The 26,697-nt window shown below is 31.7% G+C and overlaps 3 protein-coding genes across 4 annotated transcripts in view; all 3 read left to right on the top strand.

Annotated features, from left to right (window-relative positions):
• Positions 1-26,697, top strand: part of LOC125841622 (60S ribosomal protein L13-1) — a 214,467-nt gene that overhangs the window by 168,655 nt on the left and 19,115 nt on the right. The gene's annotated exons all lie outside the window — the stretch shown is intronic.
• Positions 12,612-21,652, top strand: LOC125841620 (anamorsin homolog). The gene is made up of 8 exons (XM_049520787.1): positions 12,612-12,769; positions 15,622-15,769; positions 18,144-18,298; positions 18,382-18,462; positions 19,099-19,258; positions 19,352-19,485; positions 20,100-20,174; positions 21,363-21,652. The coding sequence occupies exons 1-8, from the start codon at positions 12,758-12,760 to the stop codon at positions 21,399-21,401; spliced, it is 804 nt and encodes a 267-aa protein (XP_049376744.1). The 5' UTR covers positions 12,612-12,757; the 3' UTR covers positions 21,402-21,652.
• On the top strand, positions 22,510-26,041 carry LOC125841621 (probable ribosomal protein S11, mitochondrial). The gene is made up of 3 exons (XM_049520788.1): positions 22,510-22,587; positions 23,482-23,589; positions 25,137-26,041. Exons 2-3 carry the CDS (start codon positions 23,487-23,489, stop codon positions 25,733-25,735), a joined length of 702 nt encoding a protein of 233 aa, XP_049376745.1. The 5' UTR covers positions 22,510-22,587; positions 23,482-23,486; the 3' UTR covers positions 25,736-26,041.

Below are 26,697 nucleotides of genomic sequence, written 5' to 3'. Positions count from 1 at the left end.
TCTAAATTCTATTGGTACCACATAAAATGGATTATATAATAAACATATATTGTTTGAAATTGACGAAAAAGAAACAATAANCCCCCCACCCCCAAAAAATAATTTTAAGTTTGTTTTTCAAAAATATTTTTAACTTCAAAATTTCATTTTTGTATTTATATAGGTATACAAAGAAACTTGATATATGCATTTTTGTATTTAGGTATATACATAGAAACTTGACAACATCATGAAACAAAATGAATACAATAATTCACTTGACGCAAATAAAAACAATTAAATTACACATAAATAAATACATTAGAGTATACATAGAAACTTGACAAATTCATAAAACAAAATGAATACAATAATTCACTTGATGCAAATAAAAACAATTAAATTACACATAAATAAATACATGAGATTTTAATGGATTAGGTACAAAAAAAAATTGACAATTTTTTCTTAACAAAAATAAATACAACTATTGGCTTGACTCAAATGAAAACAATTAAATATAAGGAAATTTAGAGAAAAAAATTTGTATACAAATGATCATGAGTGAATAAAATAAGAAATTTGAAATACATGCATACATCGTTAGACTATAAATGAATATAATTATATTAAGAAAATGGTAGTATTTGAATACAAATGACTCATAATGAATACAACGATTACTAATACAAAAAAACTGGACAGATTTTATACTTGATTTTGAATTCTCTAAAATAATGATGAAATCAAGCACACATATTTGAGAGTCCAATTTAAAATAGAAGTAGTTTTAGGGAGTAATTTATTCTACTACCATATCAAAAAATATACAATTTAAAATAGGAATACTTTTACCATATTGACATTTTGTAGAGTCCGAAACCAAAAGGGCAATAAATTTTTTTGAAAATTCCAAAAGGGTAACTCAATTAATTATGAAATCAAAAGGACAACAATTTTTAACACCGTTTAAATTAGGTTTTGTAAAATAAAGCTCAAATTCCAATGAGCCTTACAAGGCTCAAATTCCTATGAGTAATTTGAGCCTTGTAAGGCTCAGTCGCCAATGAACCTTACAAGGCACATAGGAATTTGGGCCTTGCAGATTGTTTTGTTTTTTTTTAAAAAAATATTCTCATTTTATTTTGTTGTTTGTTAAAAGTCTAATAATAATAATATATAGTTGTTGATATGGTGCATAAAGATAGTTNTGGTACCACATAAAATGGATTATATAATAAACATATATTGTTTGAAATTGACGAAAAAGAAACAATAAATTACAATAATTAATTAAAAAAATAGTTCACTCCAAAAAATCTATCAATAAACAACATATATTGTTTGAAATTGACGAAAAAGAAACTATAAATTACAATAATTAACAAAATAAATCTCTCGACTCTAACAAATCTATCAATTAATGCCACATAAATTGGGACATGGCAAATAACATATATTATTAAAAATTAGGTTCAAAATGTACTAAAAAATACAATAATTAACAACTTAATATATTAAAGAGACATATAAAAAAGGGTTAATATTTGAAATTGTGCATCTGCCACATAAATTAGAACAAATAGAGTAATAAATATTATTTTCAAAATTATGTTAAAATTTTTTTTACTGCAAATCACAATAGCTAACAATTTAAAATATTTTTAAAATCATATAAAAATTTCAATAACTTCTCAAATTCCATAATATAACACTTAAATACTATATATTATATATTAATTACTATACTATAAATGACTTAAATACTCCATATTATCTATTAGTATAATTAACAATTATTTGACACTTTAAATTCTATCAATGCCATATAAATTAGGATAAAAAACCTAACATATAATATTTAAATATATTTAAAAATAACATAAGTAATACTATGCATTACAATAATTAACAACTTAATTATTTAAAACTTATATAAAAAATTTAATTGACTCTCTAAATTCTATTGGTACCACATAAAATGGATTATATGATAAACATATATTGTTTGAAATTAACGAAAAAGAAACAATAAATTACAATAATTAATAAGAAAAATAGTCGACGAAATTGACGAAAAACAAATTATAAATTACAATAATTAACAAAATAAATCTCTCGACTCCAACAAATCTATCAATTAATGCCACATAAATTGGGACATGGCAAATAACATATATTATTAAAAAATTAGGTTCAAAATGTACTATGAAATACAATAATTAACAATGTAATATATTAAAGAGACATATAAAAAAGGGTTAATATTTGAAATTTTGCATTTGCCACATAAATTAGAACAAATAGAGTAATAAATATTATTTTCAAAATTATGTTAAAAAAAAGTACTACAAATCACAATAGCTAACAATTTTTTTTTTTTAAATCATATAAAAATTTCAATAACTTCTCAAATTTCATAATATGACATAAATTAAAAAAAAAGTGTTATNGAAGGAAATTATGGTTTTGTACGACAACGTCAATTTCAAAACTCACCATTTCATGCTGGGAGATTGAGTTTTTCGATGGTAAACAATATACTCTTTAAATAATTTATAGAATATTTTATTTATATTAAATTATATGTTAATGATTTACATCTTATTCCAGGATGACATGTCATAAAATCAAAATGATGATAAAGTTGGACCTTCACAACAATATGTATGTTGTTATAATCGATAAATTTCAATTTGACATTTATAAAATATTAATAGAATTCAGTAATAAATATAATTTGGTAGGACATCAACAACCCTCGAAAAACAACAAGGCCACACGTACCCACCACCTGTGGAACCGGTAGACATAAACAACAAGGCCACATGCTCCCTCTGAAAAGTTCTCATGTCATATGCTCACATGATGGATTGGTACTACTACACTCGCCAGACGCCTATAATACGTTTGTTTTGTGGAATCCATCAACAACACAAAATTATTGTATGTCCGTATATAAAATAATTACTCATCCATAGTTGCTAGTGTTTGTGGATTGTGTTACAATTCTACCACAGATGATTACAAGATTATATTTATCTATGTATCGTATTATCTTGTTTGCTATGCAAATACGAATTTATGGATGGTGCAAGAAACTATCCCTATATGAGATCAAAGTTTAAAATAAGGGAAAATCAACTATGCTTGGCTACATCAATGTGGTTGTGAGGGTATTACTGAGGGAATTAGCACTAGTGGAGGTTGTGTATATTGGTCTACGTCTAATTATTGGAGAACGCTTCTTTCCAAGCAAGTGCGTAAACATCGGCACGAGCTTAATGATTCTACAATTGTACGCTTCAATGCAAAGTCAAATGAATTGGACGTGTTTCCAGCACCGGAATTCATAGGGGAAAGGGAGTTTTTTCTTTTGTCTACTTTAAACGGCCACCTTAGTTTATTTGGTGGAAATAAAAATATAGGATTGAACATCTGGATCATGGAATAAGATGAATGGAAATTATTAATGAAATTTCCTCACATTACGCCATGTGTAAGCTCCAATAAGATTTTATGTTGTACGAATGATGGTGAAATTATCTTTCATGGACCAAAACGACACTACGTTTCCATCTTTAACCCTAGAGAACAAACTTATGTTAAGAAGGGTTATACACCACATGATTATTGTTCAGAGTGTGTCTATCGAGAGCCAACATGTTTAGATAACTTTACTTTTCTAAGACTTAATGAAGACTAAAGTTTTAAAGATTTTGATGAGAAATTTCTTAACTGTTACTAATTTCTCCATTCCTTTGTTAAGTATTGAACATTTAAGTACAGTATTTTATTGTGTTAACTTTAATCTTGTTAGTAATATAAAATTATTATTTGAGGTCAATTAACATAACTCGCTTTTATTTTGTAAAAACTCGCAAAATACTTGTTTTTATGCTAATTTATAATATATTTGGATAAATTATATAAATACACCATTTCATATATCATAATCTCTAAAATTCCCTACTATTTTAAAAAGTTACAAAAATATCCCCTCTCAAATACATCTCTATCGCCTCTCGGATACATCTCTCTCATTAAGTAATATATATCTCTCATTAAGTAATGTATCATTTGCTCGGATACATCTCTCTCATTAAGTAATACATATCTCTCATTAAATAATGTATCATTTGCAATGTATAGGACAACCAAGAAATGTATGTGAGAGCAATAAGAAAATTCGAAATTTGTGTATGTAATTAGCCCCTTATTAAGTAATGTATCATTTTCAATGTATCGGACAACCAAGAAATGTATGCGAGAGCAATAAATATTCAAAAAAATTATATGTAATTAGCTCCAAATGTATGAGATTTCTCTAAATTACCTTAATATTATTTTTAACTAAGTCTAGAAATAATATCATTCCATATTTATCGTAGGAATCAAATTCAGTTGACAATTATCAAATCCACTTCTTCAAACTTGTTTAATGATAATATTTGGTTAACTTATAAGACTAGTATTCTAACTATAATTTGAGTTCAACACAATAACAAATAGAGTTTATTCGTGATAAGATGTCGAGAAATAAACTTTTATCCTAACCAAATATTTATCCAATGATTATTTTCTGCTTTATTATTTAATTGATTTGGGAAATATAGCAAACTTTATTAGCACAAACCACTAAAGAAAAAGAATCCCTCATGCGATTTTTTTCTTTTTTCTACCTTAATTAACGTATATAAATAAGGTAAAACCTTTTCTCTTTTCTACATTAATTAATAAACCTTATATAAATAAGGTTTAAACCTAATAAAATATATGTTGCTCCACTCTTCCGCATAACACACAATAATGACCTTAGTTCCATCTGATATTCTATTTTCCATTCTTATTAATTTGTCTGTTAAATCTTTGTTACGTTTTCAATCTATTTCTAAGTCATGGAATACAATAATCTCAGACGATAAATTCAAGAAAGCGCATTGTGATGAATCTAGAGCTTTGGGACGCTTTAAGTTCTTGTTACGAAGAAGTGTTTATACTAACGACGTTGACAAAATCAACTTTGTAGAATGGAAGAATCCCCAAATTATCATAGAAAAGCAGCAGCTTCCTCTATCGAGTTCTCATGCCATATGCTCACACGATGGATTGGTACTACTATACACTCATAAGGCCTACGATACATTTGTTTTATGGAATCCATCAATAAGACGACACAAAATATATGTGTGTCCATATTTGAATGACTCATCATTACTTCCTAATACTTGCGGGTTGTGTTATGATTCTACTACTAATGATTACAAGATTATATTGATTTACAAATCGTTTTATCTTGTTTGCTACGCAAATAAGAATTTTTGGACGATGAAAAAAATCCTCCCTATATTAGAGCAAAGTTTAGAAGATTTGAAAATCGAAGATAGCTGGTTTTATGATGAGTGTTGTGAGAGTATAACCGATGGAATTAGCACTAAAGGTTGTGTATATTGGTCTTTAGATAACACTATTATACCTAATCAATATAGGCATCTCTGGAAGAGTAAAGGTCTTTTCCAACACGTACGTATAAATTCTACAATTATACGCTTCAATGCAAAGTCTGATGAATTGGAAGTGTTTCCAACACCGGATTTCATAGGTGAAATGGATTTGTATCTTCTCTCTGCTTTGAACGGTTGCCTTGGTTTATATGGTGGAAACATGGAATCGAACTTTTGGATCATAAAACAAGATGAATGGAAATTGTTAGTGAAAATAGGTCAGATTAAACCATGTGTAAGATCTAATAAGGTTTTATATTGCACAAAGGATGGTGAAGTTATCTTTTATAAACTAGTGCAACACTTTTATTCCAAATTTGGCCCTAGCATACAAGCTCGTTCTGTCACAACTTTTAGACCACTTGCTAATCATCTTTTTGAGTTTGAGTATCATGATCAAGCGTGTTTAGATAGCTTGAGTTTTCCTAGACTTGACCCTCATGCACAAGATTAGGGTTTTTAATTTTTCTAGTAATTTTCTTTTCACTATCTTTTTATCAACTTATTTTCTTCTCATTTTGTCTTTATTTATAATTTAATAATCATATTTCATCTTTTATCCAACTACATTTTCATAATAGCTCTACCACATACTCTACTGTTCTTGTAGGTTTATCATTCAAATTATGGATGTGTGACATTAAACAATACAATATAACACAATACAATACGATACATTATGAAACAATACACAGTGTAAGTGGTTTCCTTTGTATCTTTGCTTGTGACCTTGATCATTTAATTGCTTTCTATATTAATTTATATTTTCACCATTAGTTATAATTTACTCAAAAATCAAAATATTATCAAGTGTGTAGTTGGTGATGATTTCGTACTTTTTAACCACTTTTATATGGTTTTTAGTTTCTTGTCCTTTCAATTTTTGCTACCATCAATTGTTTCTTTTCTTTTTTTATCGTGTAGTTAGGTTCAACATGCTTGTTATATTCCTCTACTTTTTCTGAATAGCTTTGATTTGGTTTTTCTTGATTAATGATCGATCATAAACAATTTATCTATATGATAAGATCTACTTACACGCACTCTCTCTGTAGTGTAAGATCTGCTTACATTACTCTATTATCCTTAGACCATGCTTATTGTACTTATAGTAGGTCAAGTGTTGTTTAGAAAATTTAAACAACAATACTTTTCTTGTGCTATATTTATACATTCTTGTGCTGTTCACTACATATGAATTAAGGCAAAAGGGTCTGGTGGATCTCTATACTTGTATGTGTTTGTATTGTGGATCCTTCTACTTAATCTTTTACAAAATTAAACCCTTAAATTCAATCAAAAAATGATTTTTAAGCCCCTCCTACCATGTGTGTATCTCACTCTCCATTGAATAGATGACAAGTCAAATCCATGTCACATATATTAATACCACGTCATAATTATCTTTTTTAACTTTTTTAAAATTATTAATTAAAATACTAAATAAAAGGTTAAATAATTCTTTCAAATAAAATCACCTTCCTCCACCTACCATTCAACTTACCTCCACCACCCCAACCCACAACCACACCATTACCATCACCTTCATCCTTATTTTTTCTTCCATTTAAATTTATCTTCGTATAAAAGAAAAGGGACATTGAGAATAAAAATCTTAAAAATAAATCTTGAATCTTGAAAATATACAACTGACAACAACATAATGCCCAAGAAATCAGTAGTAATAGTGGCTGGAATCACAAGCAATACATAGAGGAGAAAATGAATTAGATAAATTGAAGATCGATTAGAACGTAAAGTTCGATGTCGATTTGTGGGGAAGAAACCGGGGACTGAGAAGAAATTCAAAATGGGTCACTGAAAATTCTTGATTGAAACTACAAGATCTACAATGTCATCTTTCTTTGTTTCCTTTCCTTTTTCTTTCTGTGTTAGCCTTTTGTGTCGAAGAGAAAATTGAAATTTCTATTGGAATCAATTTTTTTTTTTTTTAAAAAGGGGGATGGATCTGCTGAAAACAATGACAACAAGGTATGAAGAAGGAAAATGGAGATTGGAGGGTGGATGGGATGAGGGGTTGATTGGAAAAGAGGATAATGGCTGGAAAAGAAGTGTGGTGGAGGAGAAGAAGAAAATTATTTTTTATTTTATTTTTCTTTTATAAAATTAATTATTGTATAATTTTAATATTTTTTTAATGTAAGTGTGATCTTCACTTGCCCTTTTAACGGGTGTAGCCATGCTTTTGTGCCAACTCAATCATATTAATGCCACATAAGGCTGGTCAATGGTCAGAGGGTTTGATATATTATGTTTTACTGAGTATAAGGGTTCAGTGACCAATAGATAAGTAGAAGGGTTCACAATACAAACTGATACAAGTATAAGGGTCCACCAGACCATTTTGCCTATGAATTAATAGCTAAATATTGTTACTGTTGTTATCAATCTGTGTATAAAAAACCAGAATTACTGATTTCAATAAACTTTGCAGAAACACGAAGTAACCAAAGTTTAATAAACCAGTAAGAATAGATGAACAGAAATTAATTGACAAAACTAAAATCTATAAAAAACGTACCACAATCTGGAAAAACATAATCAGAAAAAAGATCAAGCTCACTGAATGCACAGTGTCCCCTTAAGGAAATTATTCCCCTCNACTACATTTTCATAATAGCTCTACCACATACTCTACTGTTCTTGTAGGTTTATCATTCAAATTATGGATGTGTGACATTAAACAATACAATACGTCGTACGATACAATATAACACAATACAATACGATACATTATGAAACAATACACAAAGTGTAAGTGGTTTCCTTTGTATCTTTGCTTGTGACCTTGATCATTTAATTGCTTTCTATATTAATTTATAGTTTCACCATTAGTTATAATTTACTCAAAAATCAAAATATTATCAAGTGTGTAGTTGGTGATGATTTCGTACTTTTTAACCACTTTTATATGGTTTTTAGTTTCTTGTCCTTTCAATTTTTGCTACCATCAATTGTTTCTTTTCTTTTTTTATCGTGTAGTTAGGTTCAACATGCTTGTTATATTCCTCTACTTTTTCTGAATAGCTTTGATTTGGTTTTTCTTGATTAATGATCGATCATAAACAATTTATCTATATGATAAGATCTACTTACACGCACTCTCTCTGTAGTGTAAGATCTGCTTACATTACTCTATTATCCTTAGACCATGCTTATTGTACTTATAGACGGTCAAGTGTTGTTTAGAAAATTTAAACAACAATACTTTTCTTGTGCTATATTTATACATTCTTGTGCTGTTCACTACATATGAATTAATAGCTAAATACTGTTACTGTTTATGCTAGTACTGTATTCTATAATTCACACAAAATGAGAAATGACCAATCTAACCTCTGAAATTCAGCCGCGTTTTTTATCATCACAAATTTGAGTACTAGTTTATACGAAATAAAAGAAGAAAGAATGTTTTACTTGTGGAGATTTCTTAATTTTATAAGAAGTTGATTTTATTTATTTTTTGGTTAACTTAATCAGATAGTTGTCGTTTTCAATATTTTTAGGGGTCGTTTGATTTGAATACAAGTTATACTTGGATAAGTTATGCTGGATAAGTTATATTGGGATAAGTTATAGTAGGATTAGTTATCCTAGCATTATTTCTTATTGATTGTTTGGCTTGTTGTACTAAAAATAATAACCATTACATGCTTACTAAAAATAAATGGTTTGATTACAAAAATATCCTCCTCTTAGAGCATGAAGGCAATTGCACCTTTTGAATATATAGAAGCAATATTTATCTTACAGAAGTAGAAAGACATCCAAAAAATGAACAAAAATTTGGATTCGTGTTCATAAGCATGTTCAACATCTCTTCATCTTTGATGAATGTTGTGTTGGCTTCTTCACACACCCAATTGTCAACTTGGCCTGAAGTTGCACTCCACCCCACTGTGTTGGTCAATCGTTTCTCAATCTCACGAACACCCCACTGTGTTGGTCAAGCGGCAGGTTATAGATTAAAGGGTTTGAAGGATAATTTTGTCATTTAATAAATTTATCCCATCACAAATTGTGATGGGATTATTATACCACCCTTTTGGAGGGATAACTTATCCCGAGATAAGTTATTCCAAACTTTCCAACCAAACACTAAATTAAATGTCACTAAATATTTATCCCGGGACTATTTGTATTTATCCTTCACACCAAACGAGCCCTTAGATGATAAAATCTAGGATAAGGCATGGGTGTTCCCTGGATTATGAGCAAAATTCGAGACACATTTTAACTAAATCAAAGTCTTACTACCTCTTGAACTCATTTTTTTTGGTAATTTTTGTAATTTTGTATACATTTTTGGCTTACGTGACAACCAAACATCGCCTCAACTGCGTGGAGTTACGGAGTGTGCCGTGTAAATCAAAAGATATACAAAATTATTTTTAAAAAAAAAGTTCAAGAAAGTAATTGGACCTTAGTTTAGTTAAGGTATGATATTTGGAATTTCGATTATAGTCTAGACTCTAGAGGGTACAAGCCTTAACCCAATTATTTTTAACAAGGCTAGAAATAATATCACTCCATCTTTTATCATAGAAATCAAATGCAAATATCAAATTCACTTTTTCAAATTTGTTCAATAATAATAACTGGTTACCTTATAAGAATAGTACTCTAACTATAATTTGAGTTTAACACAATAACAAATAGAGTTTATTCGTGATAATAAACTTTTATCCTAATCAAATATTTATCTAATGATTATTTTCTGTTTTATTTAATTGATTTAGGACATACAATAAAATCTCACTAAATTAATACTCGGTTAATTAATAATCTCTCTAGAATAATAATTTCCTTCGGTTCAAACTTGGATTAATGGAAAAAATCACTCATTTCTATAAGATAATAAAATCATATATTTTTAGAATTAAGAGCCCTATATATATATATATATATATATATATATATATATATGGTCCCATTACTATTATAAATTAATAATTAGTACAAATATATCAAAGAAAATTTAATGAAATATGATTCTATTATGTTCTTTTTTTGTTCAAATTTAAATCTAGTTGAAGTTCATCTCTAACTTTTCTTATTGCATCCAAAAGTTTCGGTGTTGTCTTTTCTAATTGTTTCATAAAATTGTAAAGAGTTTTAGATGATAATGTTTCCTTACGCGTAATTGGTTCCAAATCATCTTCAACTTTATCATCCATTGTTTTTTCAATGATAACCACAATTTGTTCTAAGCCCTGGACCTTTGAACATGTATCATTTTCACTCATCCAATAGGTTATTAAAGTCCATTTTATTGCGGTAACCAAGATCATTAATCATGATCTCAAGTTCATGAATGACGTTTTCACAAGTGGGTTCTTTCAAATTTTTTGAGATTCCATCCCTAAATAATATTTCATAAATATTAATAAATATTTATTTCATGGTCCTGCCTATATTAATTTAGAGAGGTTTTATTGTAGTTATAATTTCCTCAAATATTAAAATATTATAAAGGTCAATGATAATTCCTTACCTTCTTAATCGCCTTAATAATGTTCTTAGTGAGATTCAAACTCGATCCATAGTTAGGTAAATTATATTGCGACAATCATGTAGGACGCCACATGGAAACAAAATTATTGTGTAGGATGCCACGTAGGACGAATGTGTCTATATGTTCAATTTTAAACAAGTTTAAGTACCTATTTATATAGAGTGACGGATCCAAGATTTTCATTCAGGGGATTCGAAAAATAAAAGTATAAACGTTTGAATAAGCCAACAAAACACAATTCCAAGGAAGTAGTAGTATATAGTTTATAGGTACAAAAAGTTAGCTCCGTTAAAAAAAAAACGTGAAAGATTGTCCTAAAACTAAATGAAGAGAAACTAAAAAAAATGAAATGTTCACAATGGAATTCGATTCCTAGACGCAAGGATCACAATTTAAAAGGAGATCTACTGCACTTAGATCTACACCTTGCTTCTTGTTCATGAGGGGATTCAAAATTGATATATCTATATAAACTAGTAAAGAAAGCCCGGGCGCAACATTAATAAAGTTATATTGTTACTCTCTCCGTCCCATATTAGATGAGAATCTTACTAAAATTTTTTTTTTCATATTATTTGAGCACTTATTAAATTAGGATAGAATTAATTAATTCTTTTCCATTTTACCCCTACAATTAATATGACCATTCCTATATTGTATGTGTATTTTTTGTAACTCATTTCAATGTGCATTGATATAAACAAAGGGCAAAATGGTGAAGTCTTCCAATGTATTAATNCTATATATATATATATATATATATATATAAATATATGATCCCATTAATATTATAAATTAATAATAAGTACAGATATATCAAAGAAAATTTAGTGAAATATGATTCTATTATGTTCTTTTTTTGTTCAAATTTAAATCTAGTTGAAGTTCATCTCTAACTTTTCTTATTGCATCCAAAAGTTTCGGTGTTGTCTTTTCTAATTGTTTCATAAAATTGTGAAGAGTTTTAGATGCAAATGTTTCCTTACGCGTAACTGGTTCCAAAGGTGTTGTATCATCTTCAACTTTATCATCCATTGTTTTTTCAATGATATCCACAATTTGTTCTAAGCTCTGGACCTTTGAACATGTATCATTTTCACTCATTCAATAGGTTATTAAAGTCCATTTTAATTTATTATGGTAACCAAGATCATTAATCATGACGTCAAGTTCATGAATGACGTTTTCACAAGTGGGTTCTTTCAAATTTTTTGAGATTCCATCCCTAAATAATATTTCATAAATATTAATAAATATTTATTTCATATGGTTCTGCCTATATTAATTTAGAGATATTTTAATGTAGTTATAATTTCCTCAAATATTAAAATATTATAAAGGTCGATGATAATTCCTTACCTTCTTAATCGCCTTAATAATGTTTTTAGTGAGAGTCAAACTCAATCCATAGTTAGGAAAATTATATTGCGACAATCATGTAGGACACTACATGAAAACAAAATTATTGTGTAGGATGTCACGTAGGATGAATGTGTCTATCTGTTCAATTTCAATGGTTTCTTTTTACTTTTTTTTCTTTTTCAAAGAACTCCAAAGTCAAAACGGCGTCGCTCTTTGTTCTTTACTTTTAGATGCGTTCGTTATTTGGGAATTAGAATTAAGAAATCCCTAATTTCAGAACGTGAAAAAAGCTGAAAGCCTGAAGGAGTGGAACCTCTTCTTCTTTAATTATTAGCTTCTCAGTTCTGCAATTTGTTGTCGCCGCCGGTGGTTGATCATGGCAGTCACGGTAAGTTCCTTTCTCTCTCCATTTTTTTTCCAGAAGATAGGAAGCAATTTTCGTTTGTCACTCCTGTTTTATTTAGTATGATCAGATGATGATGATGTGATATGAGCTTAAAATGAAGAAATGAAGATTCATATAGCCGATACCAGCTTGTTTGGGACTGAACAATAGTTGGAAGAAATGTTCACCTATCAGTGTGTTACGTATATTAGTTAACCTTTCCGAATTTCTCAATTCAATGACCTCGACTTTATTTTCGTAATCTTGCGCCGTAAATCAAAAGTATATTTAGCTGCATCATTGTTAGCCAGTTTGTAGGTGCAAGTTTGTAACCAGTGGCGGAGCTAGAATTTTTAATAAGGGGTTCAAAATCTGAAAAAGTAAACACACGAACTAACCTAAGGGGTTTGACATCTACTATATATACATAAAAAATAATTTTAACCATGCATAAATAGTAATATTTTCTGCCGAAGGGGGTTCGGATGAACCCTAACAGAGTAACAGCATCATGGCTNGTTCAAAATCTGAAAAAGTAAACACACGAACTAACCTAAGGGGTTTGACATCTACTATATATACATAAAAAATAATTTTAACCATGCATAAATAGTAATATTTTCTGCCGAAGGGGGTTCGGATGAACCCTAACAGAGTATCAGCATCTTGGCTCCCCCTGTTTGTAACATGCTTCCAGCTTATATCTCTTCCATTTTTTCTAATCATAACTGAAGGGAATTTATGGATTAAGGGAGAAGGAAGAGAAGTATGATATGAAATTATCAAATATTTGCATCTTTAGCATAAATATACTTGTTGTAAGCTAAATAACAGTTTAAATCAAACGTATTGTCTATAAAAGAAAGTCTGGGGCGACGAGCTTGACATTGTTACCTTTATTTTTAGTTAGATTAACAGAATACAGATTCTTAGTTTTATATAAATGAAAAACTTTCGTAGTAGTATAGTAATCAGTGTTGTGAGAGGCGATCGCCTTGTCGCCAAAGTTGAGAGGCGAGGCGACCCGACCCTTCATCGCCTATTAGCTTTGTGGCAAGACGATCTTTAAAAGACGACGCCGTGACGACTAAGGCGAGAGGCAAGAAAGCCGTTGCCTTTTGTATTTTCTTAAAAAACGGTGACCACTTTAAGGTTTTAAAAGTTAAAAGGTAATTGTAGGGTGCACTCTTAGACTGCGATTGCGACTCCAACTAGTCGACTCGACTAAACTTCTCCAGCGACTCCAAAGTCCAACCAATACGTATTTCTTCTTTAGATTTCTTCTTCATCCGTTTCTTTTTTCTTCTTCTTCTTCAGAGTTACTTCTACTTCTGTTTCGTTTCTCATTGTTTTGACTTTTTCTTTTTTTTTCTCATTCATGTTCTAGACTTTTAGTATGTATCATCTATTTTCAGTTTTTGAAATGAAATATTTGCTAATATGTTATTGCTACAGAGAATTTAATTATTTATATATGCAATTAAAATATTTTAATTTTTTTTTAAAGTTTTTATAAATTTATATAATCTGAATAAATATTAAAAAAAAAAGATAAATCACCAAAAAGGTAAAATTACTAAAATTTTGTTGAAAAATCAAAAAACCATGAAATAAGTGGAAAATGTATATAGATCTACTTCATCATATTACCTACAAGATGAAAATTGTTTCTAGTCTTTCCTTACAATCATTCTTTTTTTGAGAAGGAGTCTTTCCTTACAATCATTCATGTAAAGAAAGAAAGAAGGATATAAAATTTGTTATAATGAATCAACCGTTATCAAAGAGGAGTTCACCTCATCCACACCATCATTCATATTTTTAGTATTTGTAGTAGTCTATCTAACTTCATCACTAATTTCCACATGCCTGTGTTACTGTGTTTACACTAGATAAATTTACCACCTTTTCATAATTCTTGCTAATTTTTTTGGGCGTTTCATTGATGTGCTTGGAGCATAAACAATGTTATCAAATGCGAAACTCTAAGGTCCATTAGGGCTTTAAGCACAAAGCGCAAATAAATCGCACCCTGTAATGAAGAAGGGGACAAATGGAGAAAATATACAAATATGTATGTGCAGTTCAAGACGAATAACTATAATCATGAATAACAAAAAAATTGAAAAAAATCATGAAGAAGTGAAATGTCAATTGTTTAATGTCCCTTCTTCAGGATCATGCACATTAGCAAGGAAATGTATGTCTTAAGTGCGCATTTGACAACACTAGCATAAGATTGTAAAAGTGTAGAGAGAATTGAATTAGTTTCCGTGTGTGAGTTTTCTGCAAATTAGTGTTATCAAAGGCGAATAGCGCAAAAAATCTCTAAGGTCCATGGGGGCTTTAAGCGCAAATAAAGCGTAGGCTTTAATGAAAAAAAACGCAAAGGGAGAAAAGAATACAAATATATATGTTTAGTCCAAGACTAATAATTATAAACATGAATGACAAATATATGACCAAAGAAATTGAAAAAAAATTATGGTTAAGTGAAATATCAATTATTTAGTTTCACTTCTTCATAAAAGGCTCATTGGCAAGGAAAAGCTTGCCTTAGAACCTTGATGACGACACTGAAGCGCACATAAAGCGAGGCGAAGCGCTCAACACGTTTTGAGCCTCGCTTTAGGGCTTAAGCGCGCCTTTGATAACACTGCTGCAAATTGTATAACGACTATTACATTTAGGTAGAGCCGTAGTTTGGCCATCTCACCCCATTCTCTTTTTTGGAGGGGGGGGGGGGGGGNTATTACATTTAGGTAGAGTGGGAATGGGTTGTTTTCTTGCTAACACACCTTTCTGAGGTGTAAATGTTGTTTTTTCTCTAAATTCGAGTTTTCATTCTTTTGTAGGGCGGCCAAGACGGAGACGGTAGTATACTGGTGCTTGTCGAGGATGTTATGGTACCAGTTAGTGTGGTATACAATGCAATCAATATCTTGAAGAAAGAGGGAGTTGAGAAGTTGGACCCAATGATTGTTACTCAAGCTTCAACCCAGAGTAAATTCTCTCCCTTATGTGTGCTGCACTGATACTTCTCTAGTCTTCTTAATGCTTATGTTGTGACCAACTGACCATGAGTGACTCGCTTTGTTTACTATGTCAGTTTTTTGCTCACTTCATTGTTAGCGTTCAGATCTTTTTATCTTCATTTTGGGATGAGGTTATAGATTACAATACGTTTGCTAGTCTATTTGGATTTGTTGACATTCGTGGCCTCTTCCTTCTGAAGTCCGTCGCCATGTTATACCTATCAAAGAAAAAGTTTGTTGCTATATGCCTGAAATTGTTGCAATGTTTTTTCTAGGTTAATTAGATGAAGAGTTTTATTCAAAATTTTGTTTTTGGGATTTATTGATGAAAGAGACAAGGTAGGATTTAGGGGGACACAAGGGGGAGATACATTTTGGGATTTCCAGGACTGGGAGGTGATGATTTTGAAAGATTGTTAGCTTTACACCATTAGCATTGTGAGTCCATCTAAGGACCCCATTCTATGAGATGGAAGTTGAGGAACAAAGACGTTTTTTCTGTCAAGTTCTTTTATTAGAAGCTATTGGTGAAGGCGGATTAGGTGTTTTTTGTAAAGTTGATTTGGATTCCTAAGTTGCCAAGGAAGGTGTTTTTTTCTCATGGCTAGCTGCTAGAGGGGTGATTTTGACGGTGGAAAACCTTAGGAAAAGGAAGGTTGTTTTTATCAGTTGGTGTTTCTTATGCTCGGAGGAGGATGAAGAGGTAAATCATCTTTTACTACACTTCTGTCAGGCTACGAGACTGTGGTGGGATATGTTCAGTTGGTTTTGTATGTCTTTGGTGATGCCAAAGTCTGTCAAGGATAGGTTGTTTCTCTGGAAAAAGCAAGAGGAAAAGCAGGGCATGGAATGTTATTCCTCTAGCTTTAGTATGGATCATTTGGAAAGAGTGAAATATGATAGCTTTTGAAGGGGTAGAATTTAGTTTTGGGCAGTGGAGTAGTAGTCTTCTATCCCTTATTTACTTTTGGTGCATCCATGTAGTTCTGGGATGTTTAGAGGTTTGGGTATCTTTTGTAGAGAGCTATATCATTTGAAGGTTCTTTACTTTTTGGTATACTATTGGTATACGATCAATTTTTGGCCTTGGATTTATGAAATGATACTGTATACCTCAACAACATACCCGGTGTAATCCCACAAAATGGGGTCTGGGATGGTAAAGTGTACGCGGACCTTAGCCCTACCTAGGTAGAGACGCTGTTTCCAATAGACCCTCAAATCAAGAGAAAAAAACAGTCCAAAGCAGCATAAAGAAAGAAACAATGGAAATGATAAAGTCATGGCAAGATACTATAGACAACAGTACAAATCAACTTGATACTATAGACAACCGTACAAATCAACTTGAACATAAGTCATTAAAAGATAAAACAATAATCGAAGTACAAAAAGGAACGAATAATAACAAAACTCAAAGGACAAGAAATTACAAGGGAATACTATGACTACTAGTACAGAGAAATAAGCGAGACAACACTTAACTATCTAACTAACCTTCTACCCTAATCCATGACCTCCACAACCCCTATCTAAGGTTAATTATATTTATTCTCAATGCCTTGGTCCAAATAATTAGTGTTTATTTCTATATTTATTTATAATTCTTGATATTCACATACACATCTTCAGTGTTGCCTGTATTTGCTAAAAACCTGTGCTTTATGCTCAAAGCCATAGTGGATCTTGATGCCTTTTTAGCCTTTTGGCTCTTGACAAGTCTGAGGACTAGTGTTTCTGTTGTATGCAATATCAAAGGCAACCTGGTACACTAGAATGGAATGTGGAGCCAATTATTGAGAAGTCCTTTTGTCCAGAGACTAATTAGAGTGTTAGAATTGCAATATTGTCGAAGAATTGTGCGTATCTATATGACGTAATTCTTTCCTTCTCATGGATCCAATGTCTGAATCTTTTTTGAGAAGTATATGACTGTAGATTAAGTATTCTTAGATTCTTCTAGTGGGTAGTTTTTGTAGATAAATAGGTGACTTAAGAGAGCTGTTTGAATAATTAGAAGTTGTTTCTACAACCTTGAATGCTTCATGTAATAGATTCTTAGCACAGAAACAGAAGAAACTGTTCTTCACCGTAATTCTGTCATAAAACATGAAGTTGGTACATAGAGAGAGAGGGTGTAGGTGGGAGGAGCATTGTGTGAAGAAAGAAGTTCTGAAGTTGGTGGTAAGAGAGGGAACTTGTCTCCTTAATATTCTTCTTTTTCCTTTAATTCGCCCCCTTTGACTTAAGTATCTTCTACCTCTGTTTCATGTGCTTGCCCCTTGGCTAGAGGTCCGTAATAATGTAGTCCTTTTCCTGCTGTTAACATCCTGTTATTACAGGTCTGACACCAGTGGAGTCTGCATCTATGGATGTTGTTGCTCTCATCTGTAGGTCCCTTGAGTTTCCTAGTGATAAATTGTGTGGGGACATCTCAAGAGTGTTGAAGCCTGGTGGAACAGTCCTACTTAGCCTAAGTTCTCAATCAGTCTCGAAGGTGCGTGAATTGTCACTTTATGTGTATTTTTTTCATGGAGAAATTGTATGGGGGTGTGAATTGTCCTTTTATCTGAATTGCAGGAAAAATCCACCCATGACCGCAAGTTATTATTGGCTGGATTCTCTGATACACAGTCATTTGAAGCTGGCCACTCTATCGTGGTTAGTATTTCATCCACATGCCTTGGATTTTGCTCATTGTCTTCCTCCACAGGACCACATCATCCCCCTTTTAAAAAAAAATTCCTCTCTCATTTCAAATTGTGATAACTCCTTTTTTTATAAATAAAGTTGTCATAAGTTTCTTAATAGCTATTTCATGGCATTAAATTCATTCAGGGCTTTATTTTTATTGGTGTGGCAATGATGCTAATCTAGTCACTGATAATACTGTTTTGATGTTTATTCAGTTTTCAACTGCAACCCAAGCCTTGAAGTTGGTCTTTATTAGGGACACTTTTAGATTGAATCTAGTGTTTAATAGGAATCTTTTGGCTTGGTTAAATATTTTATGATGGTTTCATAGGGATACATTTAAAATTTTGAGAATCCCTAATTTTACAAAACCTCCACTTGACCTAAATGATAAATTAAGAAGTAGAATGATCGTTACCATTTTCAAAAAAAAATAAATTAAGAAGTAGAATGACGGGCCCAAATGAAGCGGATTGGATATAGAGGATTCACAAAGCTGACCCCAATTAGTTTGGACTGAGACACAGATGTTGTAAAAAAAAAGCCTTGAAGTTATTGATCTTGACTTAAAAAAGTTGTGTGGCTAATTTAATCCGTGAACAGATAACAGCAAAGAAACCTTCATGGAAGGTTGGTTCATCCTTTTCTATCAAGAAAGTCGCAAAAAGTTTACCGAAAGTTCAGATTGTTGATGATTCAGATCTCATTGATGAGGATAGCCTTCTCACTGAGGAAGATCTGAAGAAACCACAATTGCCAAGTGGTAAGTTTAATGCACTAAGGTTGTTTACCTCTTGACATTATTAGTCTTTCAGTAGTATATTTAATTCAATTTGTTGCTTACTTGCCGGTGCAGTTGATGACTGTGAAGTTGGAAAAGCAAAGAAAGCATGCAAAAATTGTACGTGCGGACGGGCTGAAGCTGAGACAAAAGTGCAACTTGGACCAACTGCTGAACAACTGAACAATCCTCAATCTGCCTGTGGCAGTGTATGGTTTCTTTTATATTGATTTATGTCATATAGTAGATCACTCTTGTCACCAAGATTATTTGGCATAATTTTCATTCTCCCGAAACACTTCACCTCTTTGAATGAGAAGTTTCTCTTCAGAGGAATCAAAATAATGTTGATTTGTTGCGTTTTTCTAAACTAATGCCTTAATAATTATTTATTTGGTGGGAAAATTCTAGTCTAGTAAATGAGCGGTGTAGAAAAGTAAAGAGTACACAAAATATGGTTTTCCAAAAAAATACATGTCATTTTTAACTGGGACCTCATGACTTATTGCCTCTTTTTTTTTCCTCCTCTTTTGAGAATGGTAAAGTTCATGACTTGTTGCCTTTTACTGTCACAGTTTTGTATAAGAGCTTTTCAACTACCTAATTTGTTTCTTCGCCTTCTAAATTATTTTTACAGTCGTTCGTTATTGCTAAATTTGTGTCAGTTGGTAACTGATTGATGTTTATAGTGTGATTAGCAGGCAGCTGAACAAGTAGTCAATTCTTTCTTGACCCCAACCTTTCTTGATCTGCTTTTGAGTTTTGCAATTGATTTCCTTTTTAAACTATATATTTTTGGGGGACATGTCTTTGATGTCTGCAGTGTGGCCTTGGTGATGCTTTCCGCTGCGGTACATGCCCTTATAAGGGTCTTCCTCCATTCAAACTTGGTGAAAAGGTACATGTCAAGCACAAGCTACTCTTGAGGTTGCATTATACATGAATAAGTATCCATTAATATATATAATAAATAATTTTACCAGAGGAAAAGATTGCAGTATACACTAAGGCTGGGCACCGGAACGGGTTGTACCGGTACTATTCCGGTCCGTTCCGGTTCGGTAGTATTCGGGACGGAATGGGATACATTGAACCGGTACACGGAACGGAACGGTACCATGATTTGGTACCGGTATACCGGTACCGGTAAATCATTTTTAATTAAAATAAAAAATAATATTTTTGTCATTATTTACTTTTATTAGCATTTCTTTTTTGTTTATTTAATTTTTTCAAAATTACTAACTTAAGTTATTTAACTTACAAGTTATAAGTATAACTTAATAACTTATAAACTTTCAAAGATTCAAATCTTTAAAACTTATAACATAGCTACATAAGCTCTAAAACTAAAAAAAAAAACTTTATTAAACTTAACTTACAAACTTATATACGTAAAAATTAAAAAAAATATCTTTAAAATAAACTTAAGTAAATTATTATAAATTTTAAAACTTAAATACTATAAACTAATATAACTTAGAAAAATAAAAAAAATATTCGTATTTTCGTAATTCAAAATAACTCAAAAAAAATAATTATTTTTTGAAATAGCTATATGTGCCGTCCCGTTTATCCCATCCCGTTCCGTGCCGGTCCATTCCGGTCTGTCCCGGTATATAGTGGGACGGGACGGAACTGTGCCTCCATCCCGGTAGTTCTGGTCCGGTTCATCCCGGTACCGGTCAACAACCCGGTCAAACCGTCCCGTTCCGGTCCGGTACCGGTTCGTTCCGGTCCGGTGGTCCCATTCCGGTCCGGTGCCCAGCCTTGGTATACACAAAGACAACGATTACCAACATTTTTTAGTAATGACATCAGTGTTCGTTGTGAACATTTTTTAACCAAAATTTGATTGTGTTGGATATACAAGAAGAATGGAGCGAAATAAAAATGGCATATGTACTGTAATACTGTATTCACATTAACCTTGAAAACATGATGATGAAATCAACCAAAGATTAGGGCTTTCAAAGAATCATCCTCAGTGAAGCACATAATCATTTCATCATCATGTTCTTGTTTGCAATGTGATAGGCGAAAGTCTGACATTACTCTCTCTCTCTCTCTCTCTCTCCTTTGGCAGGTAACGCTTTCTGCAAACTTTCTTGACGCTGACATCTAAGTTCAGATCATAACAGTCAATATCGGGTTGCTGCAACCGTTATACTTGGGTCAAAGACTTGTTACTTTCGTTCTCTTTTGGTTGACATGAGACAAGTGAATATGTAATATGTTCCCTTGTCAACGAGAGGGAAACAGCAGTGTGCCATGAGCTGTTGTTAGATCGTTAAGAGTTGATAGAAAATAAGTGGATTTACATGACAGAATGCAAAGGATTGGAACAGTTCTTGAGGCCAAGATGTCAAACAATTTAAGTTCTCATTGTTATTTTTTCTTTAGTAGAAGGAACAGATGGATTTGTTTTGATTTTTATTTTGGCCTTACATTGCTCTTCCTTATTACTCCTATTGAGAACAATAAAGTATCTAAGTATGAGGGAAAAGATTGTTTTTATATTTATATAATAAAGAAAATTGAGTCGCTACATATAAGAATATTTTTTTACCATTATGATTTATTAGTTTTATATTTTGACAAGTTTTGTGTTTAAGAGGATTGTTTAAGCATTGAATTCATCAACTTTTGTTGTTACTGAAATAATGTTAAATGTGTGTCTTTATGAAGACTTCTTTGTATCAGGTTTAAGCAACAGAGACCCAAAATCTTATTAATTGTAATTTAGATTACCTGGGTATTACAGACTTGTAACATTATACACAATTATTTGTTATAAGGTAAATTATCCTAAGCCAACCTTCAACGTGATTCTATTTTTTTTAAAAAAAAAATCAAAATTAAACAATTAAAACCGACGTAAAGAAAATTCAATATATCATTACTTCGAAAATCCAATAAATTGAATAAGATTATCTTGTGTTTGCAAAATCAAACACGTAAATTTCATATGATTCTTTTTGTCTTTAATTTTGAAGAAAAGTATTGAAAACATTCATGAACATGGCAGAAATCGAGTTTTTTAAAGACGGTAAATAATTTGAGGACTCTTAATTGTATATTTTCCCTTTTGATTTATTGACAAAATTAAAAGGTGGTTAAAAGATTTATAAATTTTGTCTTAAATTATTATTTTTTTACAGTAATTACCTTTTTATGCCTTATAGTTTCTCTATTTCCAACAATACCCTCAAAACAAAAGCCCTAAGCTACACTCCTTTCTTTCTTCTTTCCTCCATTGCCGTATCTTTTCCTTTCTTTTTTCCTCCATTTCTGAGATTTCAGTGGCAAAAGTAAGTTATTTATCCGTCACTTCAAGCTTTACAATTTCTCCATCTGTTATTTTCATCAATTTTTCGGTTTCAGCAGTATCTTAACAATTTTTTGCTTTTTTAAAAAATTTTGCGTTTGTTTCTGCTTTGATTATCCAAATTGAAGATTGTCTCAGCATCGATTTCTTAATTTTTGAATGAATCCTTGTATAAAAATTAGATCTTGATTTCCTGCTGCTTTTTGTTTTCATGGATCTTTAAGTTGTACTTTGAGTTAAAAGAAAAGGTGTGTTTGAGCTGTGGAAATTTCATTCAGCTTGTAATGATAGATTAGAACATGTTACTCTGTGTATTTTTGTTCCTTGGGCGTGAAAGGAGCAAGTTTGAGTATCTTCTTGGTGCACGAATATAACGATAATTACACATGTGAGATTGGGTTGTGTGATCTTTTAGACTACAATTTGTATTTTGTACATAACAGATACCATTGTAGGACTCTAACTCTACTAAGCTCAAGTACAATAGTTATACATATATTACACAACCGTGGGCTATTTTTTTGGGCGGACTGCTATTTAAGTTAATTTACCTGAAAATATTTAGTTGGATTTGTTTCTAATGCATATGGTACTATTGGATTAAAGTAGTTACAGGAAGGGTCTCTTTGAATTTCTATACCTCTAGGATATTACATATGAACTTCCCATTTCTTAATTATAGTTTGATGTTCTTTCCTTTAATCATCTAACAGTGAAATAACTTGATGATAAAGAAATGATATCATTTTATGAGTTCAATAAGAAGTTGGAAAGAAAGTATGATAGATTTGAGGTTTTTGTAAGAAAGGTTTTTCTGATTATTCATACTTTTTTTGTCAAAATAAATGCTAAGTTGAAGTGATTTGCATTGTTACAGGCAAGATGAAACTCATTCGGAGTGTCTTATGGGCTGCCAATGCTTTCAAATTACAATCTTCGGATCATCCTCAAGCTTTCAGGACCTTTTCAACACTTCCAAATTTTGGTGGGTACTGTTTATTTTCCTCTTGTTAAATGCTGTGCAATTCTCTTCATCAAATTGTGTATCGCTCCATACCTAGTTTCCATTTTTATTCAAAGTGTGTGAATTTAGTTTTGAGCTTATTTTGAAGCGTATTGCCCTAAAATTTTATTTCAATGGTTGCAAGTAACTGTTTGCTTTCCAATTACACCAATCTTATAACATTTATTTATTTTTATTCAATATTTGTCCGATGCAATGAATAAATCTTTTGCTTGATATTCAAGATGAATGATGCATCTACTTGCTGGTTTACTGAATTTCACTTGAAGAGTGAAACCTTCTCCATCCTTAATTGCACGATTTTAGATAAACTATTCATATTTCTCTCTCTAGTACACGAAGAATTTGTTAAGTTGTTTCAGACTGAGGAGGATCAAAAGATAGCATAAAGGGAGTTTGCATCACAATTATAATGTAGAATAGTGGACTATCAAAATGGAAGATGGTACTTGGAGGTTTTCCTTGCTTGAGGATTTATCAATTACCCAGCATTTTCTGGATATTATTTGATTCCCAATTTCTAAGTAAATGGAAGATTTCAACTAAAGACTACGATTTATGGGAATGAAGGTGGAAGATAACCTATTTATGATGGAAAGGATGGAGGACTAATATTTTGTCTGTTTTCTTCTCACTTTGTGAATATGCGTATCATACAAAAAAACAGAAATCTTGCAAAGAAGTGATAAAACCAAATTAAGAAGTCATCTCATATGGCATTAGGAACAGGTGAAGACATAAAAAAACCTAGCACTTACCTGCCTTGATTACTTTTATTTATGCTGCTGCTTTAATAGGTAAGCGAGAAATAAAAATTAAGAATAATCCTGTCTTTAAGCACTGCAAAATCAAAATTCTCTTGTTGGTATCCCATATAGTGTTCTTTCAAATTTTTCCATGATGGGAACTTGTTGGTATTGGCTATCTGTCATTTTGTTGTATTTGTTTTCCCCATCCTCTTGGATTATTATGCTACTGTTCCATTTCTTGATAAATTAAGGTTTTAATTAAAGATAGTCTGTTGTCCCTAGTGTGGGAGAAAGAAAATGGCTCACTATACGTCGTATTGTGAGACCTTATAGTTAATTTCTCCGAGAGACTTCTAAAGAGATGGAGTAGAGATTTTGGATTTTATAATTAGCCTCACCATTACTAGCTTCTTGAGTAACGGAAAGGGAAATGGGCTTGATTCTCCTTTCCTTTTTTAAATCTATCTTCCCTATATTCAAATTCTAACTCTATCTAGTTAATTCTATATAGGTTTTGATTGTTTGTTTCAATTCCCTGTTTCTTACGATTTGGTTGTTATCAATGGTAGAACATGTGATCTATAATTAACTAGGATGTATTTAAACCTGTTACAATGTCTATCTAAATTCAGCATCTCAGAGATCGAGGAATCTCTTGTACTTTTTCTTCTGAGCTTCTGAAATACACATGCCTTGTGTCTTATTCTGGTCTTAAGATAAGCTTTTTGAACTTTTGCTCAAAGGATCATTTTGGTGCAGGTATTCAAGGGAAGACTGAAAGCAAAATATACAGTAATCAGAACTCAATTTCGGGAATGAATGGTTGTTCAACATGTAATGTTGGTAGGAGGTGTTTCTTACATTCTGGAAGCCCAAAGGAAGCTGAAATGGGAAACAATTATAGGCCAATGGACTTTGTTAGAGGACTTACGGAGGACAATGCAAGGCGTTTCCCGAGTGGTGCTCCACTTTCTAGGTATCACATTGAGCAGGATGCTGATATTGTTCATATAAAGGTTCTTCGCAACAATGCCTTTGTAACTGTGACAGATTCGAAAGGGAATAAAAAGTTTGGAGCTAGTGCAGGTAAGCTAACAGGAAAAGGAGGGAAAGTTGCAAGATACTCTGCTGAATCAACTGCAGAACATGTTGGACGTGAAGCCAGGGACCGAGGCTTGGGATCCGTGGTCATGAAAGTAAATGGGTTTACTTACTTCAAGAAAAAGAAGCAAGCTATTCTAAGCTTCAGAGAGGGCTACACTCATTCTCGTGGAGATAAGAACCCTGTGGTATTCATTGAGGACACAACACGAAAACCCCATAATGGATGCCGCCTCACAAAGAAGCGTCGCATCTAATTGCTAATCAGGTGGAATGCAATGAGTCCTTTTGACAGTCTTATGTGTTACAGGGAACGAAATCCTTTTGACAGTTTAATAAACAGTCCCTGCTAGATTTTGGAGGCTTTCAGCTGTGTAGAGTAGGCTGCTTCTGCTTATCAATTTAGAGAACATCTGATGTAGCAAATACGGCCTTGTTTTGTACAATTGGTGCAAGATTTTTCATTGATGCCTTGACCTCTGAGAAAGTAGTTGTTTTTGTCAAAGAGCTGTACTATCACTGATATTTCATTTTGCGAGTAATCAAGTGCTATTTATTTCTCATATTTGTAGTTGAACTGAACGTGTATTCCCCATTTCGATAACTGCAAGAAGTGTCCTTTCTTGTTCAAGTCAAGAGGTTTCTCATCAAGGATTTGTATTAGTTGCTCCGTATCTAATTGTTAAATAGTGTTATATTTCAAATAACAATCCTAAAAAGTTTTATCATACAAAAAATTTGAGCTTATAAATGAGGTCAATCTAACATACTTGCACGAATATCATCCAAATGATGTACATTGGTTGTTAAATTCGAGATAACACGATTTTTTGCTGTGAAAAAGATTTGTCTGGTCTAGTGTTTTGACTTTTGCTTGAGTTTCACAAGTAAAGCACACCCTCTCGAGCTATAGCTACTTTTTATTGTTCTGATTTTGCCTATATATGAAATGAATTTTTATCGACGTCTCCTTCAGTAGATAATATTGTTTTTGTATGAACTGAATTTTGTATTTTGTGTGGGAAAAGAAACATTCAATTTGTTTTGAACAAATTCTATTTTGTGTGGTGCAAGGAGAGCTTCTATCCCATCCCAAAAATCTTTCTAATGAGGTTTACAATCTCTTAACTTTTCCAGTTCAACCAACTCAGTTCCTGTTGCGCGTTTCACTCTTGGAGATTGCAAGTGGTATTTATTATTTAGATCGATCAATTGTTTT

This window comes from Solanum stenotomum, chromosome 10 (assembly GCF_019186545.1).
Source record: "Solanum stenotomum isolate F172 chromosome 10, ASM1918654v1, whole genome shotgun sequence".
In the NCBI taxonomy this organism is placed as follows: Eukaryota; Viridiplantae; Streptophyta; class Magnoliopsida; order Solanales; family Solanaceae; genus Solanum; species Solanum stenotomum.
Note: the sequence above shows the minus strand (reverse complement) of the source record. Positions and strands in the feature narration are given on the sequence as shown.

Bases quoted from the DNA above. Each gene is read 5' to 3' on its own strand.
- LOC125841620 (XM_049520787.1), top strand. The intron at 15,770-18,143 runs GTAAATTCTCTC...CTGTTATTACAG, and splicing joins TACTCAAGCTTCAACCCAGA to GTCTGACACCAGTGGAGTCT. The intron at 18,463-19,098 runs GTTAGTATTTCA...ATCCGTGAACAG, and splicing joins AAGCTGGCCACTCTATCGTG to ATAACAGCAAAGAAACCTTC.
- LOC125841621 (XM_049520788.1), top strand. From the start codon at position 23,487: ATGAAACTCATTCGGAGTGTCTTATGGGCTGCCAATGCTTTCAAATTA. The intron at 23,590-25,136 runs GTGGGTACTGTT...ATTTTGGTGCAG, and splicing joins TTCAACACTTCCAAATTTTG to GTATTCAAGGGAAGACTGAA.